The sequence below is a fragment of the Eurosta solidaginis genome, unplaced genomic scaffold (assembly GCF_040869045.1).
Source record: "Eurosta solidaginis isolate ZX-2024a unplaced genomic scaffold, ASM4086904v1 ctg00001057.1, whole genome shotgun sequence".
NCBI classification, from domain to species: domain Eukaryota; kingdom Metazoa; phylum Arthropoda; class Insecta; order Diptera; family Tephritidae; genus Eurosta; species Eurosta solidaginis.
Window position 1 is genome coordinate 496,552 of NW_027136900.1, and position 27,307 is coordinate 523,858.

At 37.4% G+C, this 27,307-nt stretch overlaps 1 protein-coding gene across 5 annotated transcripts in view; it reads right to left on the reverse strand.

Moving 5' to 3' along the window:
* Positions 1-27,307, reverse strand: part of LOC137235728 (eukaryotic translation initiation factor 4 gamma 3-like) — a 938,449-nt gene that overhangs the window by 468,353 nt on the left and 442,789 nt on the right. The window contains exon 1 of one of the 5 annotated variants that reach the window (XM_067758599.1): positions 25,306-25,375. The exons of the other annotated variants lie outside the window; for them this stretch is intronic. Coding sequence (XP_067614700.1) covers positions 25,306-25,360 — 55 coding nt within the window. The 5' untranslated portion in view covers positions 25,361-25,375. Of the gene's footprint in view, positions 1-25,305; positions 25,376-27,307 lie in introns of those variants that run through there. 5 annotated transcript variants of the gene reach the window in all.

A 27,307-nucleotide genomic window follows, 5' to 3' on the forward strand; every position in this document is an offset into this window, starting at 1 on the left:
AATTAAAATTGTTTAAAACGTAAGTTTTTAGTATTTTTTTTTTCTACTTTTTTGGTACCTAATAGTAAATTTATACTATTTTTATCAATTTTTAGTACAATCTACAAAAAGGTGGGAAGAGATAACAGCGGAGCTGAACTGCCTGGGACCAACCGTAAGAGAGACAAAGAAGTGGTTGAAGGTAAACTAAGGAACCATAGATGTCCTTTCAGCATAAAAAAAAAATATTTTTTTTCGTTTTGGCTGTGGGGTGACATGAAGTCGAAAACGAAAAAGAAAATGTCGGATAACATGGTGGAATATCGCGCAACTGGTGGTGGGCCAAACAGACTGAATACATATACGCACGCAAAAGAGGCTAATGGGCTTACTACAGCTTCACACCAGCTTACTACAGCTTCACACCAGCGTAGATCCACCTGAGGAAGAGCATGGGCTAAATGCAAGTGAGGTCGTCGAGTGTGAAGTTAGCATGAATGAGGAGTGATTGGACGATGAGAATACAAAACCTATTGAATATTTGGAGGTAAGCGATTATAGTGTTGCTGTTGTCGAGGAAAGGCCATGGAGAAATACCAGAAGAAGATGTAGCAGAGCGGAATGGTTAAAGTTATTGGAAGAGCAAACCAGTGATCAAAAAAGGTTCCATAAAGAAATGCTCTAAACTCTAAAAGAGATAAAAAAAGTGCAATGGAGACTGAAAAATATGCGGAAAGGACGTATGCGTTGGAGTATTATTATAAGAAACAAATGTTAAAATTAAAAAAAAGAGAAGCTTGAATTGTACAAGCTTCAAATGCAAAAATAGAATTCCACTCCGCGCTTTATCTGTAATATGACCTGAATTATGTTTTGTGTTAACTAATAAATTGAAACTGAAGTGATATTTTTTTACCTAGTTTAGAATAGAATTAAGCTTAGCTTTTAAATATTATCAATGAATTTACCAAATATTTTTTTAGTCTAAGTATATACACACATGAATTGAAAACGAAGAATATAAGTGCATATACATAAAAATATATTTACAGGAATAATAGTTTTATATTTCAATAAAACTGATTGACTACAAAGTTCTTAATATTTGATTTCTGATTTCTTCTGCTTCTGAGCTCATGGTTGATTCGATTTCGGCGAGTGTGATATCATGGTCGTGCTCCTCATCTGAAAGTTCTTCTACAGAAATTTCTACTTTGTAAAACATGCAAATATTGTGCAAAGCTGTACACACGTTTATAATTTTTGTTCCTTTTTCTGGTGTGTAGTGAAGGGCTCTTGCCTGCAACAAGCACCTAAACCTATTTTTTAAGACTCCAATTGTTCGCTCTATGATATTTCTACCTTTCGCATGCTGTGTGTTGTAAATACGTTGTGCAGATCCATCTTCAGTATTTCTGAACGGCGTTAGTAAGTATGGCTTTAATGCATATCCAGCATCACCTGCACGGGAAAATTTATGTTTTATAGGAATACAAATGTTTATAGGAATATAAATGTAAAAAAAGCATATACCAAGAAGCCAGGTGTTGCGAATACCATCTTGATGTTGCTGTTCCAAATGTGATTTCAATGCCGACATATTGAACACCATAGAATCATGTGTTGCTCCCGGATATTTGGCATTTATGTACCGTATAGTCATGTGATGTTCGCAAACCTTAACCCTTTCGACCCCAAAGTTGCTTATAAGCAACTTCGATTTTCAGCACAGTTTTTTTCGAACCAAACGGATCGAAAGGGTTAAACGCTTGCATGAAATGAATAACTTGTAGTTCCATGAAAAGAAAAACCATAACAAAGTTTCGCTTGTGCTGCGATAAAAATAATTGTAAATGTTTATTTAGTTGGAAGTCAAGTGAAGTGCGCGTGCCTAAGTTGTAGAGCAAAATTAAAAATTAAATAAAAATATATTCGAAATAGAATTTGAAAAAAATAAGTACGTCGTTTCAAAGCTATAAAGTTCTATAAAAAGGAAGTAATATAATATTTGAGAAAAAGTTGCAATATTTAGACTAATATTTTTTTTTCTACTGAAGTTGCTTATAAGCAACTTTGGGCAACGGTGGTAGTAAAAAAAAGATGAGCAAACGTAAAGGTCTTTCTGAAGTGGATATAGCTGCAGCTCTAGCATTTGACTGGGATGGATCTTCTGATGAAGAAAGCGAAGTTGACGAGGAGGAAGCTTTAGTAAACGATTTAGAAGATAATTTAGGTGAAGTTGATGAAATCCAGCTGAATTTATTAGAAAATATCGACAGCGAAGAACATGGTGAAGATTATCCGGAGAGGTCCGAAACTTGTATAGCTGAAAAAATCGATTTGGCAACATTGCGGTGGAGAAAGACGTCATTTGATATACCAAATACCCATTTCGAAAATCCTCTAGAGGATTCTCAATTGGTTAAAAGCCCAATACAATACTTCAACTCATTTTTTGACGAAGCAGTCATAGACCTTATCGTAAAAGAGACTAACCTGTATGCACTGCAGGAGTCCGGCACTGAACTAAAATGTACTGAACATATGGGAGGGGTGGATCTGGCTGACATGCTAGTGGAGATTTACAAAATTAATCATCGGTCTATTAAATGGTACATGCGAATACTTTACTGGGCTTTAGGGACGGCCGTAACAAATTCTTGGCTTTTGTATCGTAAGGACCTGAAGAATGTTGAGCCGAATGCAAAACACACACCACTTATCAAATTTCAAATGGAGATAGAAAATGAGTTGCTAAATGCCACATCAACCAGCTCAGTACAACGAAAAAGAGGTCGATCAAGTGAAAACATATCGGAACAGTACCAAGTCGATACCACAGCATCATCTCCGTCATCGGATTGTGCATCCATCTCCAATCCTAAGCGCTGTAAATTAGTTCACGATCCGCCAAATTTCAAAAGATATGATGGGAGCCTTCATTGGGTAATATGGGGAGAAAAAGGCAGATGCTGCCACTGTAAAATTGCAACACCACTATCAAAATATGCGAAATGTGGCATACATCTATGTTCCAACACATGTAAAAATTGTTTCTTGTCATATCATACTTAATATTCTTATAAAATAAAGAGTTAAAACTTAATGATCATCCTATTGTTTTAATTAGCCAATGACATGAAATGTTTCATTGGCCCAAAGTTGCTTATAAGCAACTTTCAATAACTAACGACCTGATAATTCCAAAAGTCTAAAATCTTCAGGAATCCTTAGTTTAGGTCTAAAAAGCACGGGAATCATGAAAACAAATTTTTAGAACTGCTGGTTTATGAGTGGAGTCGAAAGGGTTAGAAGATATAAAGATAAATATTTATGCATTTACAACCTGAAATTAATATCACATTGGTATACTTACAGTCATGGCATTAATGCTGTAGAATCCTTTTCTGTTGTAGTACAAATGTTGTAGTTTTTTTTTGGGAGCAACAATTTTAATATGCTTGCCGTCAACACAGCCAATAACCCCTGGAATTCTGCTAATGTTAAAGAAATATAATTTAGCTTGTTGCAGTTCCGCTTCGTCGTAATTGAACTTTATCCATCGTTGACAAAGAGAGTTTTCCAATACATTTAACACCTCCGATAGCACCACAGACACCGTGGGTTGTGCCAGTCCGAGTGTATTCTCGTTCCCAATGCTCAATTGGTAGGATCCCTGAGCACAATATCTGAGAAATGTGGCCAATTTTAGAATGGTTGGTATAGATTTAGCCCTTGAGCATTGCTGCAGAAGATTGTCTGTACTGGACAGCAAGTCCATGAAAGCTTCCTTGGACAGCCTGAAGTTTTTGATAAATCTATAAACAAACTTTTCATTGTTACACATTCAATGACTTGTTTCAAACGCTACACTTACGCTGCGGAATTCATTTCTAAATGATTGGAAGCATCCCTCAATAGTTTTCTACTTCTGACTAATTCCAATATGCTTTCCTCCTCATCTGACGAATCATCGAACCAAAATTCCGTTGAAGTCATGTTTTTATATGTCAAGGCTTTTTTTTTTGTGTTAATTTTTAGGTTTACTTATATTTTGTTTACTTTTTTGCACTTTTGCTTGTTTATTTTTTTTTTTTGTTTCACAGCTGATAGAAATAAGCTATTGTGAATAATTGAAATGATCGAAATTCACAATGACGCTAGTCTTCATCGAACGCACGCCATAATACCAAATGAAAATTCGTTCGATGAACTCGTTCGACCACAGTCGAAGATCGAATTTGTCTCATAATAGGGGCCTAAAATGATTGTTAAAATGACTGAAAACAAGTACCTTTTGTATGTAATACAAAATTTATGTTTTAAGATGTTTTTGTTATTTATAAAATAAAACAAAATGAATTGAAGACGATTTTATATGTTGTATGTAGCAACAAAAATAACAATCAAAGCCAATTTTCAGAAAAGCGCTTTTAAAGTTAATATTGTTGAATGAAATCCGGCGATCCCATTTTGGTTTCCGGCGCATACAATCGTACGTCCCCTGGTAATAACCCAACTTCGTCCTAACTCAACTTTGGTTGTTATTGGTTGTTGCCATAGATATGACGATTTTTGACGATTTTTTTGGCGGCGTCTGACGACTTGGAAAAAAAATATATGGCAACGCTGCTCCCAACGCACATACCTTTGTAAGCGAAGGACAAGTACCAGTATAGATCATTTATTTATAAAATGTAAGAATACCGTCGTGTTGTTGTTGTTGTTGTTGTAGCAGCGCTTCGCCCCATCCAATAGGTGTGACCGATCACAAATTCAGGGGATGTGTGGAATAACGGTATAACTCAAAAATCAACCTTTTGAGAAAAGTGAAAAAAACTTAACAGGTAAAAATAAATTTATAATAATCCTACTTGGTAAGATTTTAGATAGTATGATTCTTTGATAAGAAAAAGTAATAAATTTTATATATACATAATTTTATTAAAAAATGGATGATTTAATTTTTTTTGACTTATGTCGTTATTCCATAGATCGAATATCAAATATTTTTATTGAGATACTTTATTAAACAAAATAGTAGATACATTAATAACCATTGTTAAATACATTATATTCTATTATTTAGAAATGCTTATAACTATTTGTTATTTTTAGCAATCTTTTTTTACTACTTTTATCATTTTTAACCTTTTTTCTATTTTTAACAATGGAGTTCTCTATCTGATTAGTCGTTTTTGAAACCACTTCAATTCTTTTATTTTTCAGTTCTTTTTGGTTTACGACATTGAATATATTTTCATACCATTTCGATGCTTCACTACTGCAAAATTTTATTAGAGAGTTATACCGTTTTTCCCTAAATGAAGCTAATATCTTTCTTTAAATATCACTATTATTTTCTAATGTGGTATATGTAAGTAATCGTGCTCTTTTTATTTAGTTGATTTATGGAAAAACGGTGTAACTCGACTTATACCATTATTCCACACAACCCCTCAATTGTCATCAATATCCTCTAACGGGAGTCCAAGGAAACTAACTGTTTCAACAGGGGTGGACCCTAATGGGAGGGGTGTTAGAGGCGTTGGTTCCACATTACAATTGAAGAGATGATTGCAAGCAGGGCATACATTTTGTATGTTGATTCTGGATAGATTTTAGATAGTATGATTCTTTGATAAGAAAAAGTAATAAATTTTATATATACATAATTTTATTAAAAAATGGATGATTTAATTTTTTTTGACTTATGTCGTTATTCCATAGATCGAATATCAAATATTTTTATTGAGATACTTTATTAAACAAAATAGTAGATACATTAATAACCATTGTTAAATACATTATATTCTATTATTTAGAAATGCTTATAACTATTTGTTATTTTTAGCAATCTTTTTTTACTACTTTTATCATTTTTAACCTTTTTTCTATTTTTAACAATGGAGTTCTCTATCTGATTAGTCGTTTTTGAAACCACTTCAATTCTTTTATTTTTCAGTTCTTTTTGGTTTACGACATTGAATATATTTTCATACCATTTCGATGCTTCACTACTGCAAAATTTTATTAGAGAGTTATACCGTTTTTCCCTAAATGAAGCTAATATCTTTCTTTAAATATCACTATTATTTTCTAATGTGGTATATGTAAGTAATCGTGCTCTTTTTATTTAGTTGATTTATGGAAAAACGGTGTAACTCGACTTATACCATTATTCCACACAACCCCTCAATTGTCATCAATATCCTCTAACGGGAGTCCAAGGAAACTAACTGTTTCAACAGGGGTGGACCCTAATGGGAGGGGTGTTAGAGGCGTTGGTTCCACATTACAATTGAAGAGATGATTGCAAGCAGGGCATACATTTTGTATGTTGATTCTGGATATGTTAGAGTTTAACCTGTTACAGTATCCAGATCGAAGTTGAGCTAGAGTGACTCGCGTTTCCCTAGGGAGTGTGCGTTCCTCCTCTGCAAGTTTGGGGTATTGTTCTTTGAGTACAGGATTCACCGGGCAATTCCTGACATAAAGATCCGACGCCTGTTTGTGGAGTTCACTGAAGACCTGCTTCTGTTTTTTGGCTTCATACGGCTGTGTTCTCAGGTGCCGTATTTACTCATAATATTTACGGTGATGACTCCTTAAGCCCCTGGGCGTTGTTGGCTCATCAATCAGATGTCTGTTGGGATGCCCAGGTTTCTGGGTATTCAACAGGAACTGTTTGGTTAGCATTTCATTTCTCTCACTGATGGGTAGTATTCTCGCCTCATTATGTAGATGGTGTTCTGGGGACATAAGAAGACAACCCGTGGCGGTTCTGAGGACAGTATTTTGGCAGGTCTGTAGCTTCTTCCAGTGGGTAGTCTTAAGGCTTGGCGACCATATCGGGGACGGGTAGCATGCAATGGGTTGGCCAATTGCTTTGTAAGTGGTAATGAGCGTTTCTTTATCTTTTCCCCAAGTACGCCAGCAAGAGATTTGAGTATTTTATTACGACTCTGGATTTTCAGTACAATTGCGGCTGCATGCTCACGAAAATGTAGATCCTGATCGAACGTCACACCGAAGATTTTGGGGTGTAAGACAGTCGGTAGCGTAGTGCCATTGACGTGGATGTTCAAAATTGTCGACATTTGGGACGTCCATGTTGTAAATAAGGTCGCCGATGATTTAGTCGGTGATAATGTCAGGTTTCGAGAGGTGAAAAAACTGGAGAGATCACGGAGGTAGCCATTTATTTTGTTACAAAGCTCATCAATCTGTGGGCCTAGGCCTGTGGCCATTATTGTGCAGTCATCGGCGTAGGAAACGATAGTAACTCCTTCTGCTGGCGAAGGTAGCTTTGATATGTAGAAGTTAAAAAAAAGTGGGGATAGGACACCGCCCTGTGGGACCCCTTGTTTAATTTTCAGTCCACCTTTTAAGACATGGGGAAGGGTAGACCCTTCCAGGTCTTGCAGTAACGTGCCATGGTTGACCGTATCAAAAGCTTTGATAGGTCTAACACAACGAGTACTGTTCTGTGGTGGGGGTTTTGATTTAAACCGCAGATTTATCTGGGTGCTAATGGTATTTAGCGCGGTGGTTGTGCTGTGAAGTTTTCTAAAGCCATGCTGATGACAGGCTAGTTGTAAATTTGCTTTGAAGTAGGGGAGAAAAATGGCTTCAAGCGTCTTTGCTACTTGCGATCGGAGAGATATCGGGCGATATGACTCTCCTATGTTAGCTAGTTTCCCATGATTTAGTAGCGCGACCACCTTGGCCATTTTCCATTTTTCGGGGATCACAAAGGTGGACAGACAAGTTGAAGACATGTGCTAAATACTTGAAACCCTCTTTTCCTAGGCTTTTAAGGATCGGCATGTCTATGCCGTCTGGTAGGCTGTCAGGATGCGAAGTATTACCGCACTTCCAGAGCAGACCCGTTTCGTAGTGACCATCTATGCGTTTGGTGTTGGTTTTGAGCTGTTCGAGCGCGTATTTGTCCTCGGCAGATGATAATGCTTCTGATTTATTAGAGACGTACACGTTTTCGAGGCAGATATGGTTTTTAACGATCTGTAATAACTCAGCGTTGTCAGCGCCTTCACAGTCGCAGGCATGGAAGGTGTGGTAGCAAATTTGGCATTGTGATTCATTTGTTGCTATGCCTCCTTTCAATGTCCACCCTAGTCGAGTTTTTTCGGCTATTGGTTCATCTGTTGGTAAGGCGCATGCATCAGCTTCTTCGCAAAATATGGGCGGACGAGTGCATGCCCGACGATTGGAATCTAAGTGTTCTTTGCCCAGTCCACAATAAGGGGGAATCTGCAAACTGCACCAACTATCGCGGAATCAGCCTTCCTAGTATCGCATATAAGGTCCTGTCAAGTGTATTGTGCGAAAGATTGAAGCGCACCGTGAATCAACTGATTGGAACTTATCAGTGCGGCTTCAGACCTGGTAAATCTACCATCGACCAGATTTTCACAATGCGCCAAATCTTGGAAAACCCGCGAAAAATGAATCGACATACATCACCTTTTCGTCTATTTTAAAGCCGCCTTCGACAGCACGGAAAGGAGCTGCATATATGCCTCTATGTCTGAATTTGGTTTCCCCGCAAAACTTATACGGCTGTGCAAAATGACGTCGAGCAACACCATCAGCTCAGCCAGAACTGTGAAGGACCTCTTCGAGCCGTTCGGAACTAAACGGGGTTTCAGACAGGGTGACCCCCTATCGTGCGTTCTTTAATTTGATGCTGGAGAAAATTATACTAGCTGCAGAACTTAACCGCTCTGTAATAATATTCTATAAAAGTGTGCAATTACTGGCGTATACTGATGGCATTGATATCATCGGCCTAAACAAACGCGCGCTTAATTCTGCTTACTGCAAACTGGAGAAAGAAGCGGTAAAGATGGGTTTGATGGTGAATGAGGACAAAACGAAGTACCTGCTATCATCGAGCAAAGAGGCGGCGCATATGCGCCTTGGCAAGCACGCTACTGTTGGCAGCCATAATTTCGAAATAGTAAAAGACTTCGTTTACTTGGGAACCAGCATCAACACTAGCAACAACATCAGCTCTGAAATACAGCGAATAATCACTCTTGCCAATAAATGCTACTTTGGACTAGGTAGGCAATTGAAAAGTAAATTCCTCTCTCGGCAAACGAAAATCATACTCTACAAGTCACTTATCACACCCGTCCTGCTATATGGGGCAGAAGTATGGACCATGGCAACAGCAGATGAAGCGGCTTTGGGAGTGTTCGAGAGAAAAGTTCTTCGCAAGATTTACGACCTCTACGCGTTGGCGATGGCGAGTACCGAAGAAGATTTGACGATGAGCTGTACGAGCTATACGCAGACATCAACATAGTCCAGCGAATTAAAACGCAGCGGCTGCGCTGGCTAGGCCGTGTTATGCGGATGAAAGATGAGGCTCCGGCCAAGAAAGTGGAAAACGATTTAAACTCCCTTTGTGTGACCAATTGGCGCCGGTTGGCAGAGAGGAGCGACTGGCGCGCCTTGTTGGACGGCCATAACCATTTAAACGGTTAAGCGCCAATTAAGTAAGTTCATCTGTTGACCCCTCCCTTATTTTTAGGCTTTGGCTAAGTCGACTATTATTCAGTCCTATTAACAGCCTTGGTACGGCATTAGCATACGATGACAACGGGATGCCGCTTAAATAAGCATACTTGGCTTGGAGCTTATTTTTTTTTATTTATTTATTTAAAGTCCTTAAAATTAAAAAGTTTTAAAGAGGTACATAGAAAATTAGTATGTTATAAAAATTTGGCAAGGCATTGCATCATTTTTTTATTTAAGTGTGCCCAGTGGGGGGCCATCGTGAGGAGCTCAGAAGGGAGCTTACGCGAGGTGCCCCGAAAGGAGCTCGGTGCCCATAAGGGGGCTGATGCGACGTGCTCATAAAGGAGCCGGATGCCCAGTAGGGGGAACACACGAAAGAAAAATAAAATTAAAATATCAGGCTAAACCTAAGAATATGGCAGTATGTAAAGCGGCAGACGAACATTCAAGGCTACTGCAGTTGTACAAATCATTGTAACGTGAGCACCGACGACGCAGGGGACAATTTCTAGCAACATTTTGCCGGCATAGAGGTAAATGAAAAGGTTCAAAATGTCTGGAGGCCCTATCAGGAACAGCAAAATTTAGTTGACTGACTAGATCAGGGATGAGCTTATGAATGAACATAACGCCGAGTAAAGCTTTACGATTTTCTAGAGATGGCAAATTCGTTAAGAGGAGCCTATTTCTGTATGGCGAAAGACGCGTACTTGATTCTCAGTTGAGACCTCGTAATGCAAAAATTAAAAACTGTCTCTGGACCGACTCAATCCGATTTATATGGCTTTGATAGGTTGGAGACCAAACACATGAACAATACTCGTCATCATCAACAGTCTGCATCGGCAGTTCAAGGCTGCGAACTGTTCGGACATCTTTTAGAATAAAACGCTTATTGGAACTAACAGCCAAAATTTCCAAATCAAACACACAAGACTCGTCTTCGTATCGGCGTGCATCAGCCGTCCATTTAAGGCAAAGCGGGTGTAGGGTCCCTTCTACATGCAAACTCTTTTGCAGCTCATCATCAATTAGCGTCAGCGACGAACCGTCATCGAAAAATGCGTATGTTTCCAGTTTCGTATTGTTGCCATAAAGTGTAACCAGTAGGACACGAAAGAGGAATGAATCAGCATCGTTGCTATGTGTATTAACCGAAGGGTTACTCAGGGTTTTGTCCAGGTCAATAGTAGATTGTTTGTGCAGAAGGGGGTGATGGGTGAGGTTGCAACCATCTACATTGCAGGCAGTAGTACATGAGCATGGGTATTTATTATGCCTTTTCAAGCAACGTCGACAAAGTCTTTGCATCCGAACTAAACTCCAACGTTCCGCTCTGTTCATTCCCCGAATCTCAACGCATCTGTTGACAGAGGAACAATTTCCGGGCCATATTAAGCACGTTTTAGCCTTTAGTTTGGGGTCATTCGTATGCGCGTTGAGATATCCCCGCTTGGTGTGACCTATGTTACATGGCACTATTACGCTGTTCGCTCCCTGTGCGAGCTGAAAGAGCTAGTTTCCAAAGCTTTCGAGGTTGCACGTAGGTAGCTGCGACTTGTGCATGCCCCAGAATGCAGCGAGCAAGCCTGGTAGTTTGCCTACCAGCTCCTGTTCCAGTTCGGAATTGTTTAGGTGGCACAACATGTTTGAGGCTTTCATCGTTGATCAAACATTTTGCACTTCCAGTCCCAAATCTACAAGAGTCTCAAGGCGATTTTCCTTGACAGCTGGTATGTCCCTGATTCGACCTAGGAGAACGCTAATAATAAGTTCGGGTGGACCAAACTTCATTTGAAGTGTTTCTATTATTTGAGAAACACAAGAGGCGTGAAGGAGAAGGTTACGTAGAGCATTGCGTGCCGGCCCTTCTAACGCTTGGCGCAAATGAATCAAATTTTCCCCTTCTGAAACCCCACATAGTTTAGTCGTTTGCCGGTAGGTAGCTACAAATAGAGGACATTCTTCAGGCTTAACGTCGAATTTGGGAAGCTCCTTACATAGACCCTTGCGTGCAGCCAGCTGGTTATTAGTAAGGCAGGGATGTTGTTGCGATTGTACTACAGGCCTTGCTGTCGAAGATTGTGGGTCCTTAGGTAATCAAGCACCATCCGGCGTCAGGTTAAGGAACCAGGTGGCGCTGCCTACGGGGCGGTTCGAATTTTCAATTGTTGCTCAAGAGTAGAGAGCTTTTGCATAAGCAACTCCATATTACGTTGAATATCGTCGCCGTACAAATTATCCCTTTTTGACACTTTGTGGTGGAATTAACATGTGGCCAGCTTGTGAGCTGGTGGTTTGACATCGGTGTTTTGAATGGCGCAGAATTGGGTAAAGTGATCCCAGTTGCATTTAGCCACTTTTGTACAGCGGTCACATTTAGCTCCTCATTCGGGTCGGAATCTTCTTCTGCTTCTGCTTGTTGCAGGAGTTTTCTACGTTAATCGAGTAGTGCTTCCTTTTGCTGCATTAGTTCTTGTTCTTCTTCTAGTAATTTGGCCCCAGCCTGGAGACGACGTGCTTTATTCTCTGTATCACCACGGTTAGAGGTCTTTGAGGTGCGGCACTGTTGATCATCTGACGATGGTTGATCGGGAGTGCATGTTATCTGCCCTTATTTGGCCTTTCCAGAAGGCGGGGCACCAGCCACTAGCCTCACTGATGCTTGCATTCAACAGGGACGCTTTGGGAGCGACTGAGCAGTATAAACAACGCCATTCCTCTTGCTCAATTGCAGTAGTCACGTTTACGTATACAAAGTGGTACCATTGATCGCATGCGTCGCAGCATACCATTTCCGAATCGTCAGGTTTATTGCAGATTCGGCAGCTAGATACCACGTTTATTCCTGATTTCGGCATTCTTAGAAATGAGCGATTGAAACAAAATATTTTAAAGTTGTTGGGATTCCTAGCAACCACTGTGCCCAAATTTTCTACAATATGCACTTTATTATGCGGCGTTTAAAATATATATTTATTTAAACAACAATAGTTATAAAGAATTCATTATAAATGTAACATTGTTTCTTACTTTGGTATTCTTGGCGATTTCCTATGATTAAAGTTTCAGAACACGTTGTCTCGATGGCAGCCAATATAAAAGGGAGGTTTTAGTTAAAGATCACATCAAACGAAGTAGAAAGAAAGACGTCGAAAATGAACGTTGACAGCTGCGTGTACGTGTGTGAGTTTAGGCTATGGTGATGCCGTATCTTTCGTAACAGCAATATTACCTGTCATTGAGTAAATATTGGAGGAGATTGTTGTCAAGAGATTGACAGCCTTCACTGAAAAGTATAAAATAATGAGAAAAATCAATACGGGTTTCAAAAACATAAACCAGCTTTTCGGTAATTTTGCTAATACAATGAACGAAAAACTTGGAAAAAATATGCATATTCTCGCGCTATTCATTGACTTTACCAAAGCATTTGATACTCTGACACATTCTTAACTACTGGAAGCTTTGGAAAATGCAGGAGAGGAAATTTCCTAGAATTGTTCAGAAGCTATTTGAATCTCAGAGTCTACAGGGTGAAGATCTGTTACGAATTCAGTGATGAGGTCTTTGTCTCTCACGGAGTTCCCAAGGCTCTAAACTAGGACCACTGCTATACCTGATCTATGCAAATAATATGATCAAACATCTGAAAGAGTGCGAGGTCTTTGCATATGCGGACGATACTACTATCGTCGTGTCACATAAAGATATAAATGTAGCAACAACTATTATGCAGCAAAAACTTGATATCATTTCCAAATGGTCTCATGACAATGGACTATCAATAAGCGAATTAAAAACTAAAGTAATGCGTATCAGACCACCGCACTTCCAAACTATAAACATAATTCTAAAATTTCATAGCTATGACTGCCTACAAAAGTCCCAAACGCATTTTACATGCGATACAACTATTGAAACCGTCCACACGTATAAATACCTAGGAGTCGTAGTTGATGAACATTTCAAATGGAATGGCCATGTTTTGTATTTACTTAATAAATTGCGGAAAACTTCGTACTTCCTTAAGCATCTGAGCTATTGCAGCGACTATGCAGTTTTGCGAGAGGCATACATGGCTTTGTCTGAATGGTATATCAGATACGGCATCACAGCATGGGGTACGCCTACAAGCTGCAACAAAATACAATCTAGTCAGAATTATATCTTGAAAATTTTAGCTAAGAAGAAAAACATATACACGCACAATATAGAGCTTAACAGGAAGCTAGGTATACTTGATGTCAGATCTATTTTTAAAATTACGATACTTAATGATTTCTACGACGAGAAGAAGTTACAAACGCCTATAAACCATAACCTGGGGACAAGATGCAAATCGCACCTCCAGAGTAGCTTCTAGTGTTTTAACACTACTTGTCCAAGGAATAGGTGGGAAGTCTTGGACACATCCTTTAGTATACTTTACTGTACGCAGAACGTAACTCTTTCAGCGGAAAATATTCAAGAAAAATTCTACCCCTTGTGTAGCAGAGAACTTTTTTTTTTTTAATTAAATGTTTTTATTTTAATAAAAAATGATCAAAACTTAAAATGAATTCACAAAAAATTCTTAGATGATTTAAATTTTTGTTAAAAATAATATTTTATAGTGGTTCCATTTATAGACCATGGTCACTTGAACTACTTTTATGATAATCTTGGAAGCATCTTTTATTCTTTGATAAACACAACGGTACATTGCATGTTCCGCAAATCCAATCTGTTCTTATTTGTTTTTTCATTGTGCTGCAGAATGCACATCTTCTGCGTGTGCTGCGTTGTGGTTGATGGGCAGCTTGGGCTGTTCTTATACTTTCAGAAATGAATGGTTTGAATTTTTTTATTGAGGCTACTGGTATTTGTGTAGATATGCTCTGCCGTTTCATGTTTCGGTGTACAATTGTTTCTGCCAACAGCCCATCAATTATTTGAAGCCGGAAGATTTTGTGTTCGACTGATGACTCCAATGCCAATTGATACAATATATATGAATTTACCACACAAACATCTAAGAAATAAAAAAAAATGCGATGCCACCATTTTCGACTTTTCCGGTCACATTGGTATGATGATAGTCTTTGATCAAACTTGTTAACAAAATTCATATTTCTGTTGTAGTCTTCGACTATTTGAGGAGCTGAAATATTAGACAATGCTCCATCTTTATTCCTTCTTTGCAAGAAAACTGTTTGTTCTGCATTATGATAATTTGATAATAAATGAACACATCTTTTGTCCTTCCATTTGATGGCGCATAGGTCTTTGTTACTGTACCAGTCATATTCTCCGCGCTTGAGTTTCTTGTCGCTTTTGAACTTTGGCAAAAACTTAAGCCTTATATTGACAGTACCACAAGCATAGATTTGATTTTTTTCAAGGTCTGCATCAAGGGTACACTGGTGAAAAAATTATCAAAGAAGCAAATATGATTTTTTCCCACAAGTTCAGCAGTAAGGTTTTTAACAATTTTCTCTCCAAGATTTGTGGTTATTGCTCCATCATCTGTTTTATCAGTATATATATCAAATTTCCAACAGTACCCATTTTTATCTGCTAAAATCCATACTTTATAGCCCCTTTTGATAGGTTTTTTTGGCATATATTGCTTCAGAGTACTTCGCCCTTTGAATTTGATCATTGATTCATCGACAGCAATTTCCATTGATGGATTCAAGCATTTTTTAAAATTTCCAGCTAAGGCAGTCAAAAGGGGACGAATTCTATAATCATAATATAATTAATAATTTATTTATAATTTATTTATCAAACGATAATTTATAATTTATTTATCAAACGATAATTTATAATTTATTTATCAAACGATACGTCTCCTCTTTTTGGCATTACTGAATTATCGTTGATATGAAAATTTGATAGTAAAAACCCGAACAGCTTCAAACTCATAATTCGAGGAATAAAAGTATCTTGTAAAATTGGGTTACTTACCAGTAATCCTTATAGGATGGATATTTTTTGATTCCCATTAGTAAATTTATTGCCAGAAATGCACGCATTTCTTTAGCATCAGTAGCAATGTAATTTCTACCACTTGATATACGTTGTTGCTCGCAGTAAAGATTTGTTTGGAATACCAAGTGATCTACAATGTCTTCTGTCAACAACAGATTAAAAAAATTCAAAGGTGTTTTGTCTGCAACTGACCGAACATGGTCAGTCAAAAACCTGTGTCACTGGTAAACTGTGAAGCTGGAGAAGTTTTTGTAACTTTATCCCACTTAGGTGAACCTACGATCGCATTTTCACAATTATGATCTCTATTCAAATATAATAATGTGGAAAGTGGCATGTCGTCATCAGCATCAAATTCATCATACACGATATTAGGTGAATATGGACAATCTTCAATTTCGCTTCCATTTGATTCAGAATCGCTGGGAATTTCTGCACATTCAACATTGAGATCATTCATGTCTTCCAGAAGTTGACATATTTCTGCATCGTTTAGGTGTTTATGTGGCTGATTCACATTTCTTTTACAAATAATAATCAAAATAATTTCCAATGAAAAAAATACCTTACGTCGTGATGGTTCAATATAAGTACCACAACAAAATACACTATCAGCAATAATAATGGTGTAATATTATTTCCAAAACATGAAAATACAAACCTTAGCAATACATCTGTCCAAAAAACATCAATTTTTATAATTATTTTATAAAAAACTATTTTTTCTTAATTTTTTTCAATAACCATCCACTGCGTTGCACAAAAGTTGCTTTGCTGAACATAAAATGTACATAAGCTACGCAATTTGCACAAAACGACAATATTTCTGCGAACATTATTGCTTTATTGCCCCGTTATCAAGTGCGGATCAATTTTTAAACCTATGAGACTCAAATGATAACGTAAAAAAAAAGTGGTACAAAAAACGTACCACCGTCGCGGAAAATATGTAAAATATATGGTACAAAAATTAAACCATTTCCGCCGAAAGAGTTAAGCAATATATTTTCGAAGATATAACGCAGCTTCAGAGTATTGGCCTCCGTCCTTGTCAATTTGTCCTCGATCAAGGTAAACATTTTTTTAGCTTTTCAAATATAGTGGGAGTTATACTGTGTACAAACACACACCAAATTGGCAATTTTTGTCATTTGGGCAATTTTTTACGCAATTTATCATATAATAAATTGTAATAATAAATTACCAATTTAAAAAAAATTTCGTAATAAATTGTTTCAAACTGCAAATGTAACCTTGTAAAGTGAGTTTACTGTAACCTTGTGTACTGAGTTTACGTCAGTTACGCATGGCTCAACTATATGGTTGGCTCATGTCATCAGCTGATTTTATTTTTTTCATTTCACTGGAGTAGGGATTGTCAAAAGAAGATGGCAAACTCAAAACGAAACCAAAACATTGAACACATTTTCTTAAAACACATAAAAATTTCAAAATTTTATGTTGTCATTCCATTCCATTCGCCTAATACCAGCACGCACATTTTGGCAATCTGAACAAAGGTATGTTGTTGCTGTAGAGATGAGCCAACCAGCTATCAAATTACTATTGTGTAAGCTAAATTAAGTTGTATGAGCACCTCTCAATTTAAATCGAAATTGTCTCAATTTATTTTTCTGTTTGAACATACTATTACAAAAGATAGGCCCTATTTCGAAGTAAATGGCGAGAAAATCATTTACTTCTTCGATTCTCCTCATCTTCTTAAAAGTACTCGAAACTGCTTGGAAAAAAGTAAAAAACAGAGTCAGTTTTTATGGTCGGCCTGTAGACTGGCTGGATATTGGCCATCTATACGAGCAAGGTACCCGATATGATATATATACATAAGCTAACTTCGACGCATATCAGACCTAAAAGTTTTAATAAGATGAGTGTTAAATTAGCTTCCCTTCTTAGTAACTCCGTTGCCAGCACCATGTTTGCTATATATAGCTCTGGACACCTTAACAACTCTGGTTCAGGAAATTTTTTTAACACGGCTGAATTTGTACTTTTTTTTTTGACAAATTGTTTAACATTTTTAATAGTCTAGTCTTTGGAGCGGTTAGAAATTTTAAGAAACCCTTCACAGCCTCTCCTGATTAAATAAGCTTTCTTGAGGAAGCCGAGCAACTTTTGAATTCTATAGAAGTTTACGATGACAAAGGAAATAACATAACAAACAATTTTTCCTTTATCAAAGGGTGGATCCGAAATATTAACAGTTTGCAGTATTTGTGGAATATTTTGCCAATTGAACGCTTCGACCACTTTATGACTAGAAAGTTAATATCAGACAAGATAGAAAACTTCTTTGGTCACATACGTAGAGGTGAGGATTTGATTTAAGAATAACTCCTCAGCGATTTTCATACCATTTCCGGCAAGCTTGGGGTATAGGATATATTCGCGGTGTTGATAAAGGAAATTGTGAATTTTTGCCTGAAGATAATATGGAATCGTTTGCAAATAATGTAATTACACTGCTTGCAATGATAATTTAGTTATAGACACTTCTTTTTGCAAAGTGTCACGGATTGCGCAAGTCCTCCACAAGCTCTTTTCAAAATTTACAATTCGATATAACTGTTGCAGTCGCTGAGAGTAGTTTTCTTCGTTGTAGTGCTTTTATGTACTTTTTCCCTGTACCTGTATTTTAAATACTTTAAGCTCCACAACTGTTTAATGCCTTTGCCGAGATTTGATAGCGGAATCTCAGAAAGAGATTTTCTATTTACTGCCGAAAAACAATTTAGTAATAGTCAACTTGTAAGATCTCCCAATGAATTTATTTCTTTTATAAGTAAACTTGAAAAAATATATGCAGATCACTTTGATCTAAACTGGCATAAAGTTAGTCTCGCGCAAATTCTTTTTGAGAAAATGATGAATGTCCAGCCTTATTTTTGTTGTGAAAATTGTAGTCCTGATACGATAAAATCCCTTTTTATTAGAATAAGATCATAATTTTTAATATACTGTTTTAATAAGGAGGCAAAAAACCTATATTTAGAAAACAAAAAATGTTTAGGTATGAAATATTAATAGTATCTTTCACATTTTCTTTGCTATCATTTAAGACACTGCTTGGTTATCCTGTTTTATGCTAGATTTCGCGTATTTTTCTAGACTTAGGTCATTTATTCCTACCGCACCTGTTTCTCTTATTAAATCCTAGCTCTTAGGAAAGATATCTCTAGGGGTGAATACCAATTTTTCGTAGATATTATTTTTATTCTGTAAATATTATTTTTATTTGGTAAATATTATTTTTATGTATGATATGCTTATCGCATACTTTATTGTACCTTCGCATACTTCACTGTAACTGAATTATGAACTGTAGTATTATCGTTTGTATTTTAAATAAAAAATATATTATATGGGTGAAAATAGGCCTCCAGGGGAACCGAACACCCAAAACAAATCGGTAACGAGCCCGTATTGGGACCCCTTGGGTGGCGTGGAAGGGCGATATCGTATGAAGCATAAGATGCGGGTGACAACAAATTTTTATACTCAGCGTGCTTTGCACACAGAGTATGTTAACTTTGATTGGATAACGGTTGGTTGTACAGGTATAAAGGAATCGAGATAGATATAGACTTCCATATATCAAAATCATCAGTATCGAAAAAAATTAGATTGAGCCATGTCCGTCCGTCCGTCCGTCCGTTAGCACGATAACTTGAGTAAATATTAATATATCTTCACCAAATTTGGTACACTAGCTTATCTGGACCCAGAATAGATTGGTATTGAAAATGAGCGAATCGGATGATATCCACGCCCACTTTTTATATATATAAAATTTTGGAAAAAAACAAAAAACCTGATAATTTAGTAAATACACCTAGAATGTTGAAATTTGACATGTGGACTGATATTGAGACTCTTGATAAAAATTGGAACTTGGAAAAATTGGGATATTGGAAAAAATTTTCTAAATGGGCGTGGCACGGCCCACTTATGATAAAATCAAAATCGTTAAACCTATCGTAACAAAATTTGGCAGAGAGGTTGCCTTTACTATAAGGAATAATTTGAAGAAAAATTAACGAAATCGGTTAAGGATCACGCCCACTTTTATATACAAGATTTTAAAAGGGTCGTGGACGAATAAAATCAGCTATATCTTTGCAAAGAAGAGCGTTATATCAATGTATTTCATTTCCCAAGTGGAGTTATAACAATAAAAAGGAAAGACTTCAAATTTAAAAAAAATGGACGTGACACCGCCCCTTTTATGACTAAGCAATTTTCTATGTTTCGAGAGCCATAACTCAAAGAAAAATTAACATATCGTAATGAAATTGTGTACACATATTTTCCTTATAGCAGAAAATATTTCGAGTAAAAATGGACGGGATCGGTTAAGGACCACGGCAACTTAGATATAAAACAAGTTCAAAGGGGTCGTAGACTAGAATAATAAGCTATAACTTAGCAAAAAATAGTTTTGAATCAATGATATTTCACTTATTGTAAGAGGAAATGGGGAGACATTTTTTTTAAACGGGCGGTGCCACGTGTTATGTAAAAAAGTAATTTATCTGAAATTAAATGTACAATTGAAGCTCACGCTGAGTTTTAAATGTTCGTTTACACCCGAACTTAGACACCTTTACTTGTTGTTAATATTATTTGCATGAATATATAATTTCATTTCTATGCTTTTGTAAATATTATTTCTATGTATGATATACTAATTGCATACTTTATTCTAATGTACCTGAATTATGAACTGTATTATCTTCGTTTGCATTTTAAATAAAAGGAATATTTATGGGTGAAAATAGGCCTCCAGGGGAACCGAACACCCAAAAAAAAATCGGTAACGTGCCTAAATTGCAACCACGAGTGTGATATGGAAGGGTGACCTTAAACTGACTGCTGAAGGGGCTTATTTTTAACTCGACTCATTCACAAAACAAAATAAACAAATGTAAAACTTCAAATGACTAATTTGGAGTTTTTGTAAAACACGCAGCGGAATGCCACATTCAAAAGGGAAAGTTCGGGCAAAGCTGTTGTCGGGGTATCCTAGTGGACACTTGCAGTGGTTTCTTAAACAAAAATTAATAATTATATTAGCCAAACAGAACTGCAAGTTTTTTGTATTATAACCGTCATTCCGAGGGTACTATGCGCGCATAAAACTGGATCGCTTAGCTGCTGTTGGATCTAATCAAAATTATATTTTGAATTGCTTCCGAATGCCGCCTGTGCTGAAAAAGTTCCGTTGAAAGGAACTATGGCTCGAGCTACCGATTGTGAAAAGTCCGTGAAGCTGGACCCCCCACGATGGATACGAAATTTGGTAGGCCAGGTATTATGTGCTATTTATGTGCTAATTTGTTCCCAAAATAAAAAATTTTGTGCTCAAAATTTAAGTACTTTTTTTTTAACCTCAAAATGGGGGGTCCAGCTGGACATCCAGCTAACCCCCCCTAATAAGCACTAGGTCAAACAAAAAAATTTAAATGTGGGAATTATGTGCTCAATAGTGCATAATAGAATTCGGTTTTTTGACAACTTTTAATGCTTTTTTAAAACTTCAAAAGTGTGGGGTCCAGCTAGACCCTCCCCCCAACTCATAAGCACTAGGTCAAACAAAAAAATTTAAATGTGGGAATTATGTGCTATTTATGTGCTCAATAGTGCATAATAGAATTCGGTTTTTGACAACTTTTAATGATTTTTTTAAAACTCCAAAAGTGGTGGGTCCAGCTAGACCCCCCTCATAAGCACTAGGTCAAACAAAAAAATTTAAATGTGGGAATTATGTGCTATTTATGTGCTCCAACATAAGCTACGGTCTGTCCAGAAAAACAGAGGGGTGACAAGGGGGGAGCGGGGGCATATAACGCAAGACGGAAAAATCGAAACGGGATAGGTGCAGAATTTTGTGCTATTTATGGGCTCGATAGTTCAAAAACGATTCGTTTTTTTGACAACTTTTAATGTTTTTTTTTTAAACATCAAAAGTGGTGGGTCCAGCTGGACGTCCAGCTAGACCCCCCCCCCCCCCCTCTCGTAAGCACTAGACCAAACAAAACAATTTAAATGTGGGAATTATGTGCTATTTACGTGCTCAATAGTGCCAAAAAGAATTCGGTTTTTTTGAGAACTTTTAATGATTTTTTTAAACTTCAAAAGTAGGGGGTCCCCCGCTAGACCCCTCACCCCCCCCCCCCCCCTCATAAGCACTAGGTCAAACAAAAAAATTTAAATGTGGGAATTATGTGCTATTAATGTGCTCAATAGTGCATAAAATAATTCGGTTTTTTTAAACTTTTAATGATTTTTTAAAACTTCAAAAGTGGGGGTTCCAGCTGGACGTCCAGCAAGACACTCCCACCACCCCCCCCCCCCCCCCCCCCCACCATCATAAGCACTTGGTCAAACAAAAAAAATTTAAATGTGGGAATTATGTGCTATTTATGTGCTCAATAGTGCATAAAAGAATTCGGTGTTTTGACAACTTTTAATGATTTTTTTAAAACTCCAAAAGTGGGGGGTCCAGCTGGACGTCCAGCTAGACCCCCTCTCATAAGCACTAGGTCAAACAAAAAAATTTAAATGTGGGAATTATGTGCTATTTATGTGCTCAATAGTGCATAAAAGAATTCGGTTTTTTGACAACTTTTAATGATTTTTTAAAACTCCAAAAGTTGGGTCCAGTTGGACGTCCAGCTAGACCCCCCTCATAAGCACTAGGTCAAACAAAAAAATTTAAATGTGGGAATTATGTGCTATTTACGCGCTCAATAGTGCCAAAGAGAATTCGGTTTTTTGACAACTTTTTATGATTTGTTTAAAACTTCAAAAGTGGGGGTCCAGCTGGACGTCCAGCTAGATCCCCTCTCATAAGCACTAGGTCAAACAAAAAAATTTAAATGTGGGAATTATGTGCTATTTATGTGCTCAATAGTGCATAAAAGAATTCGGTTTTTTGACAACTTTTAATGATTTTTTAAAACTCCAAAAGTTGGGGGTCCAGTTGGACGTCCAGCTAGACCCCCTCTCATAAGCACTAGGTCAAACAAAAAAATGTAAATGTGGGAATTATGTGATATTTATGTGCTCAATAGTGCATAAAAGAATTCGGTTTTTTGAAAACTTTTAATGATTTTTTAAAACTCCAAAAGTTGGCGGGTCCAGTTGGACGTCCAGCTAGACCCCCCTCATAAGCACTAGGTCAAACAAAAAAATTTAAATGTGGGAATTATGTGCTATTTACGGGCTCAATAGTGCCAAAGAGAATTCGGTTTTTTGACAACTTTTTATGATTTGTTTAAAACTTCAAAAGTGGGGGTCCAGCTGGACGTCCAGCTAGACCCCCCCTCATAAGCACTAGGTCAAACAAAAAAATTTAAATGTGGGAATTATGTGCTATTTACGTGCTCAATAGTGCCAAAAAGAATTCGGTTTTTTGACAACTTTTAATGATTTTTTTAAAACTCCAAAAGTGGGGGGTCCAGCTGGACGTCTAGCTAGACCCCCTCTCATAAGCACTAGGTCAAACAAAAAAATTTAAATGTGGGAATTATGTGCTATTTATGTGCTCAATAGTGCATAAAAGAATTCGGTTTTTGACAACTTTTAATGATTTTTTAAAACTCCAAAAGTTGGGGGTCCAGTTGGACGTCCAGCTAGACCCCCCCTCATAAGCACTAGGTCAAACAAAAAAATTTAAATGTGGGAATTATATGCTATTTATGTGCTCAATAGTGCATAAAGGAATTCGGTTTTTTGACAACTTTTAATGATTTTTTAAAACTCCAAAAGTTGGGGGTCCAGCTGGACGTCCAGCTAGACCCCCCCTCATAAGCACTAGGTCAAACAAAAAAATTTAAATGTGGGAATTATGTGCTATTTACGTGCTCAATAGTGACAAAAAGAATTCGGTTTTTTGACAACTTTTAATGATTTTTTTAAAACTTCAAAAGTGGGGGTCCAGCTGGTCGTCCAGCTAGACCCCCCCTCATAAGCACTAGGTCAAACAAAAAAATTTAAATGTGGGAATTATGTGATATTTACGCGCTCAATAGTGCCAAAGAGAATTCGGTTTTTTGACAACTTTTTATGATTTGTTTAAAACTTCAAAAGTGGAGGGTCCAGCTGGACGTCCAGCTAGACCCCCCTCTCATAAGCACTAGGTCAAACAAAAAAATTTAAATGTGGGAATTATGTGCTATTTATGTGCTCCAACATAAGCTACGGTCTGTCCAGAAAAACAGAGGGGTGACAAGGGGGGAGCGGGGGCATATAACCCCAGACGAAAAAATCGAAACGGGATAGGTGCAGAATTTGGGCCCCCCATTTAAAAAAAAAGTACTTAAATTTTGAGCACAATTTTTTTTATTTTGGGAACAAAATAGCACATAAATAGCACATAATACCTGGCCTACCAAATTTCGAATCCATCGTGGGGGGGTCCAGCTTGACGGACCTGATTGTGAATCCTCCCGGGGATTTTTTTGCAAATTCCAGCATCTGCGTAGCCTCGTATTTTCTTTAAAACTAATTGCACCTTCCAGCAAGAATGCTGCGCAGCAGCAAAAGGTTCCTTCAGCTCACACGGCGGATACTATCAACGAGGATTATAACGGAACAAAGCCAGGCGCCCACTGCTCTGGGGTATCCTGTGCTAGGGCCACGACAACACATACGACCTAATCTCATTCCAGGAAGGCAGCTCACTCGTCTCTGACATTCAGAGTGACAATAAGATCACTGAGATAGTTGATTTCATGCAAAGATCTAACATCAGTAATGCTTTTATTTACTTTTGTATGGAATTCGTCAAGGTATGCTATTTCAGAGTATCATATTATATTGATTTTATTAAAAAAAATTAAAATATCATTTAAAAAAAATGGTTTCGTCTGCTTGTTCATTACCTGCCAAATTTGACATTTTATTTGGCACAGCTAAATCCGACAATTTTGTTCAACATTTGTACTCTTAATTGTTTTCCAGCATTGAACAAGACAGAGATCCAATATATGCACATAGTTATGTATAATCACGCAAAGGATTGCGAAATATATTCAATTAAATACAGTGGATAAAAAGAAAGAAATAACAAAAAGGAATGATAAAGACAGAAATGACAAACAATTTTAGTCATTATTCCGGAATAACGAAAAAATAGTGCAGTCCTCTGGGTCTACAATCAAAGAAATAACTATTCCAAATGAAGTGCATTCCTTAATAACTCTGACGTACATACATACATATATAATACCACTGCACTATTTTTAGATATACCACGATATATGTATGTAATACTCCTATATTGCTGCTATAGGCTATGTACACTCACAAACATCAGAGTGCCGATGTATTGCTGTTCAAAATGTTTTGTATTCAAAAATCGAATGTACCTAAATTTAAATGTTTATTGTCATACTTATGCTGCTACAATCACAAAAATTTTAGCTGTCTTGTTTTGATTTCTAATTCAAAACTCATTGCGTGCATTTTCTATTAGCAATATAGGAGTATTACATATATGTATACCGCCATATGTACACTTTTTAAAAATAAAGTCCATGCCATTACTCTTTAAATAAGTTGAGGGTACAATATCACTATGTTTCTAGCGATTTTTCATCGCTAGCAGTTTTATCTACAGCTGTTAGGTTAGAACTCCTTAAAAAAAATGTATATTATGAATAAGTTGTAAACAGGGTTCTACCATGTAGGACTTTATAAAATGATTTAATATTTCTTAATTTTATCACATTCATTAAATCATATGGTGTTCATAGATAAAAATAAGCACAATATTACTCATCGAGTATGGCGAAAGATTGAACCATGATATAATATATATATCAGCTGGCATTAGCGGCACTCAATATCAATATAATTCACACTTCTTTAAAAAAAAAAATTATCTCTTTTATACAGTTTAAGACAACATTCGAGAGATATCACCTGAACAGAATAATGATTAGGAAGTCGGAAAGTATAGTTTTTTTGACATTTGGATACTTTATGGTAAAATTTACCTCTTGTTCGCAGCAACTTCCTTATAACTGTGTATAAAATTCGTTGGAAACGAAGACGAAAGTGCAATGGAAGCAAGATAATAAATCATCATCAAGCTGGGAGATAAAATTTCGACTTGGTTACGAATTCAGAGCTATTAAATTATTTCCGCACTTTCTAGACCAGATCCCTCCGCCCTTACCAAGTAAAATTAAAAAGGTAACATGGTGCGTTTTGCAAATACATGTATCTAGTTTACAACAGTTCAACCTGTAATATTTACATTGGCCGCTTTTAGCGAAGACAAGTGATTGATACGTTCCAAACACGTTTCCGTCAGTCGAGCGATAAGAAATTTTGTTTTATGCAAGGCGAGCTGAGCAAACTGCCAAATGAAATAGTTATTCTTAAAATTTTTCGGAAAAGGACACTTTAAGGTATTTTTCACACTTCACTTTAATATTGAAACAAAAAATTGTTTTCATAACCAACACTTAACAATGTAAAAGAACTGCCAGACCACAGAATAAACACGTTGAGCGAAAGAAGCGAACAAATAAACCGTTGAGTCGATCAAAAATACAAACGGTGCATTCAGATTCTAAGACAAATTGCTATATGTATGTGCAAAAGAAATTTGTTCGCCATATTACTAGTTATGCAATTAGTCGTTGCCCCTATGTTGCTGTTGTTGTGTTAACAGTGCTTCGCTTCATTCAATGGGCCACTCACAAATTGTCATCAAAGTCCCCTAACAGGAGTCCAAGGAATCTGGCAGTTTCAACAGGGGCGGACCATAGGGAGATTGGTGTTAGAGGCGTAGGTTCAACATTACAAAATAAAAGATGGTTGGTGTCATGTGGAGACATATCGCATGTAGGGCACACATTACGTATGTCGGTGTTGATACTGGACAAGTAAAAGTTTAACCTGTTGCAGTATCCGGAACGAAGTTGAGCCAGGGTGACTCGTGTCTCCCGTGGTAGTGTGCTTTCTTCTTCTGCAAGGGTAGGATATTGTATATTAATAACAGGGTTTAATGGGCGCGTCTTGGCAAAAGCGTTTACCGATTCTGTGTGGATTCGGCGTAGGGCCTGCTTATGCTTGTCTGGATCAAACGGCTGTGTTGGCAGACTCCGGATCTCGTCATAATGCTTATGGAGACGCCTCCTCAACCCCCGTGGAGGCTGGGCTAGATCAAGCAGTTGGTTGCTAGGATATCCTGGTTTGTGACAGTTTAGCAAACACTGCGTGTTCAGCATTTCGTTGTGCTCTTTAATGTGGAGCTCTTTGGCCTCACTATGTGGTGGTGTAGGTAATAAGGCAGTTCTGATTGCAGAATTTTGACAGGCTTGCAGCTGTTTCCAATATGTGTTTTAAGACCATGCGACCAAACTGGTGACGTGTAGCTTATGAGCGGCCGGCCAATTGCTTTGTACGTGGATAGTAACGTTTCTTCATCTTTTCCCCAGATGCTGCCGGCAAGCGACTTGAGGATTTTGTTGCGGCTTTACATACAACTTCGTTGACATGCGCCTTGATGGTCAGAGTATTATCGAACGTGATCCCAAAGATCTTTGGGGGACCGACAGTCGGTAGGGTGACTCCATCTATGTGAACGTCCAATTCTTGCGCCATCCATTCCTTCCACGTCGTAAACAGAATGGTCGTGGTTTTTGATAGTGCGAGGTGAGCAAACTAGAAGGATCGGGGAGACAGCTGTTTGTTTTAGGAACTAACTCGTCTATCAGCCGCCGGCATAGGAAATTATTGTAACTCTTTCTGGTGGGGAAGGGAGTTT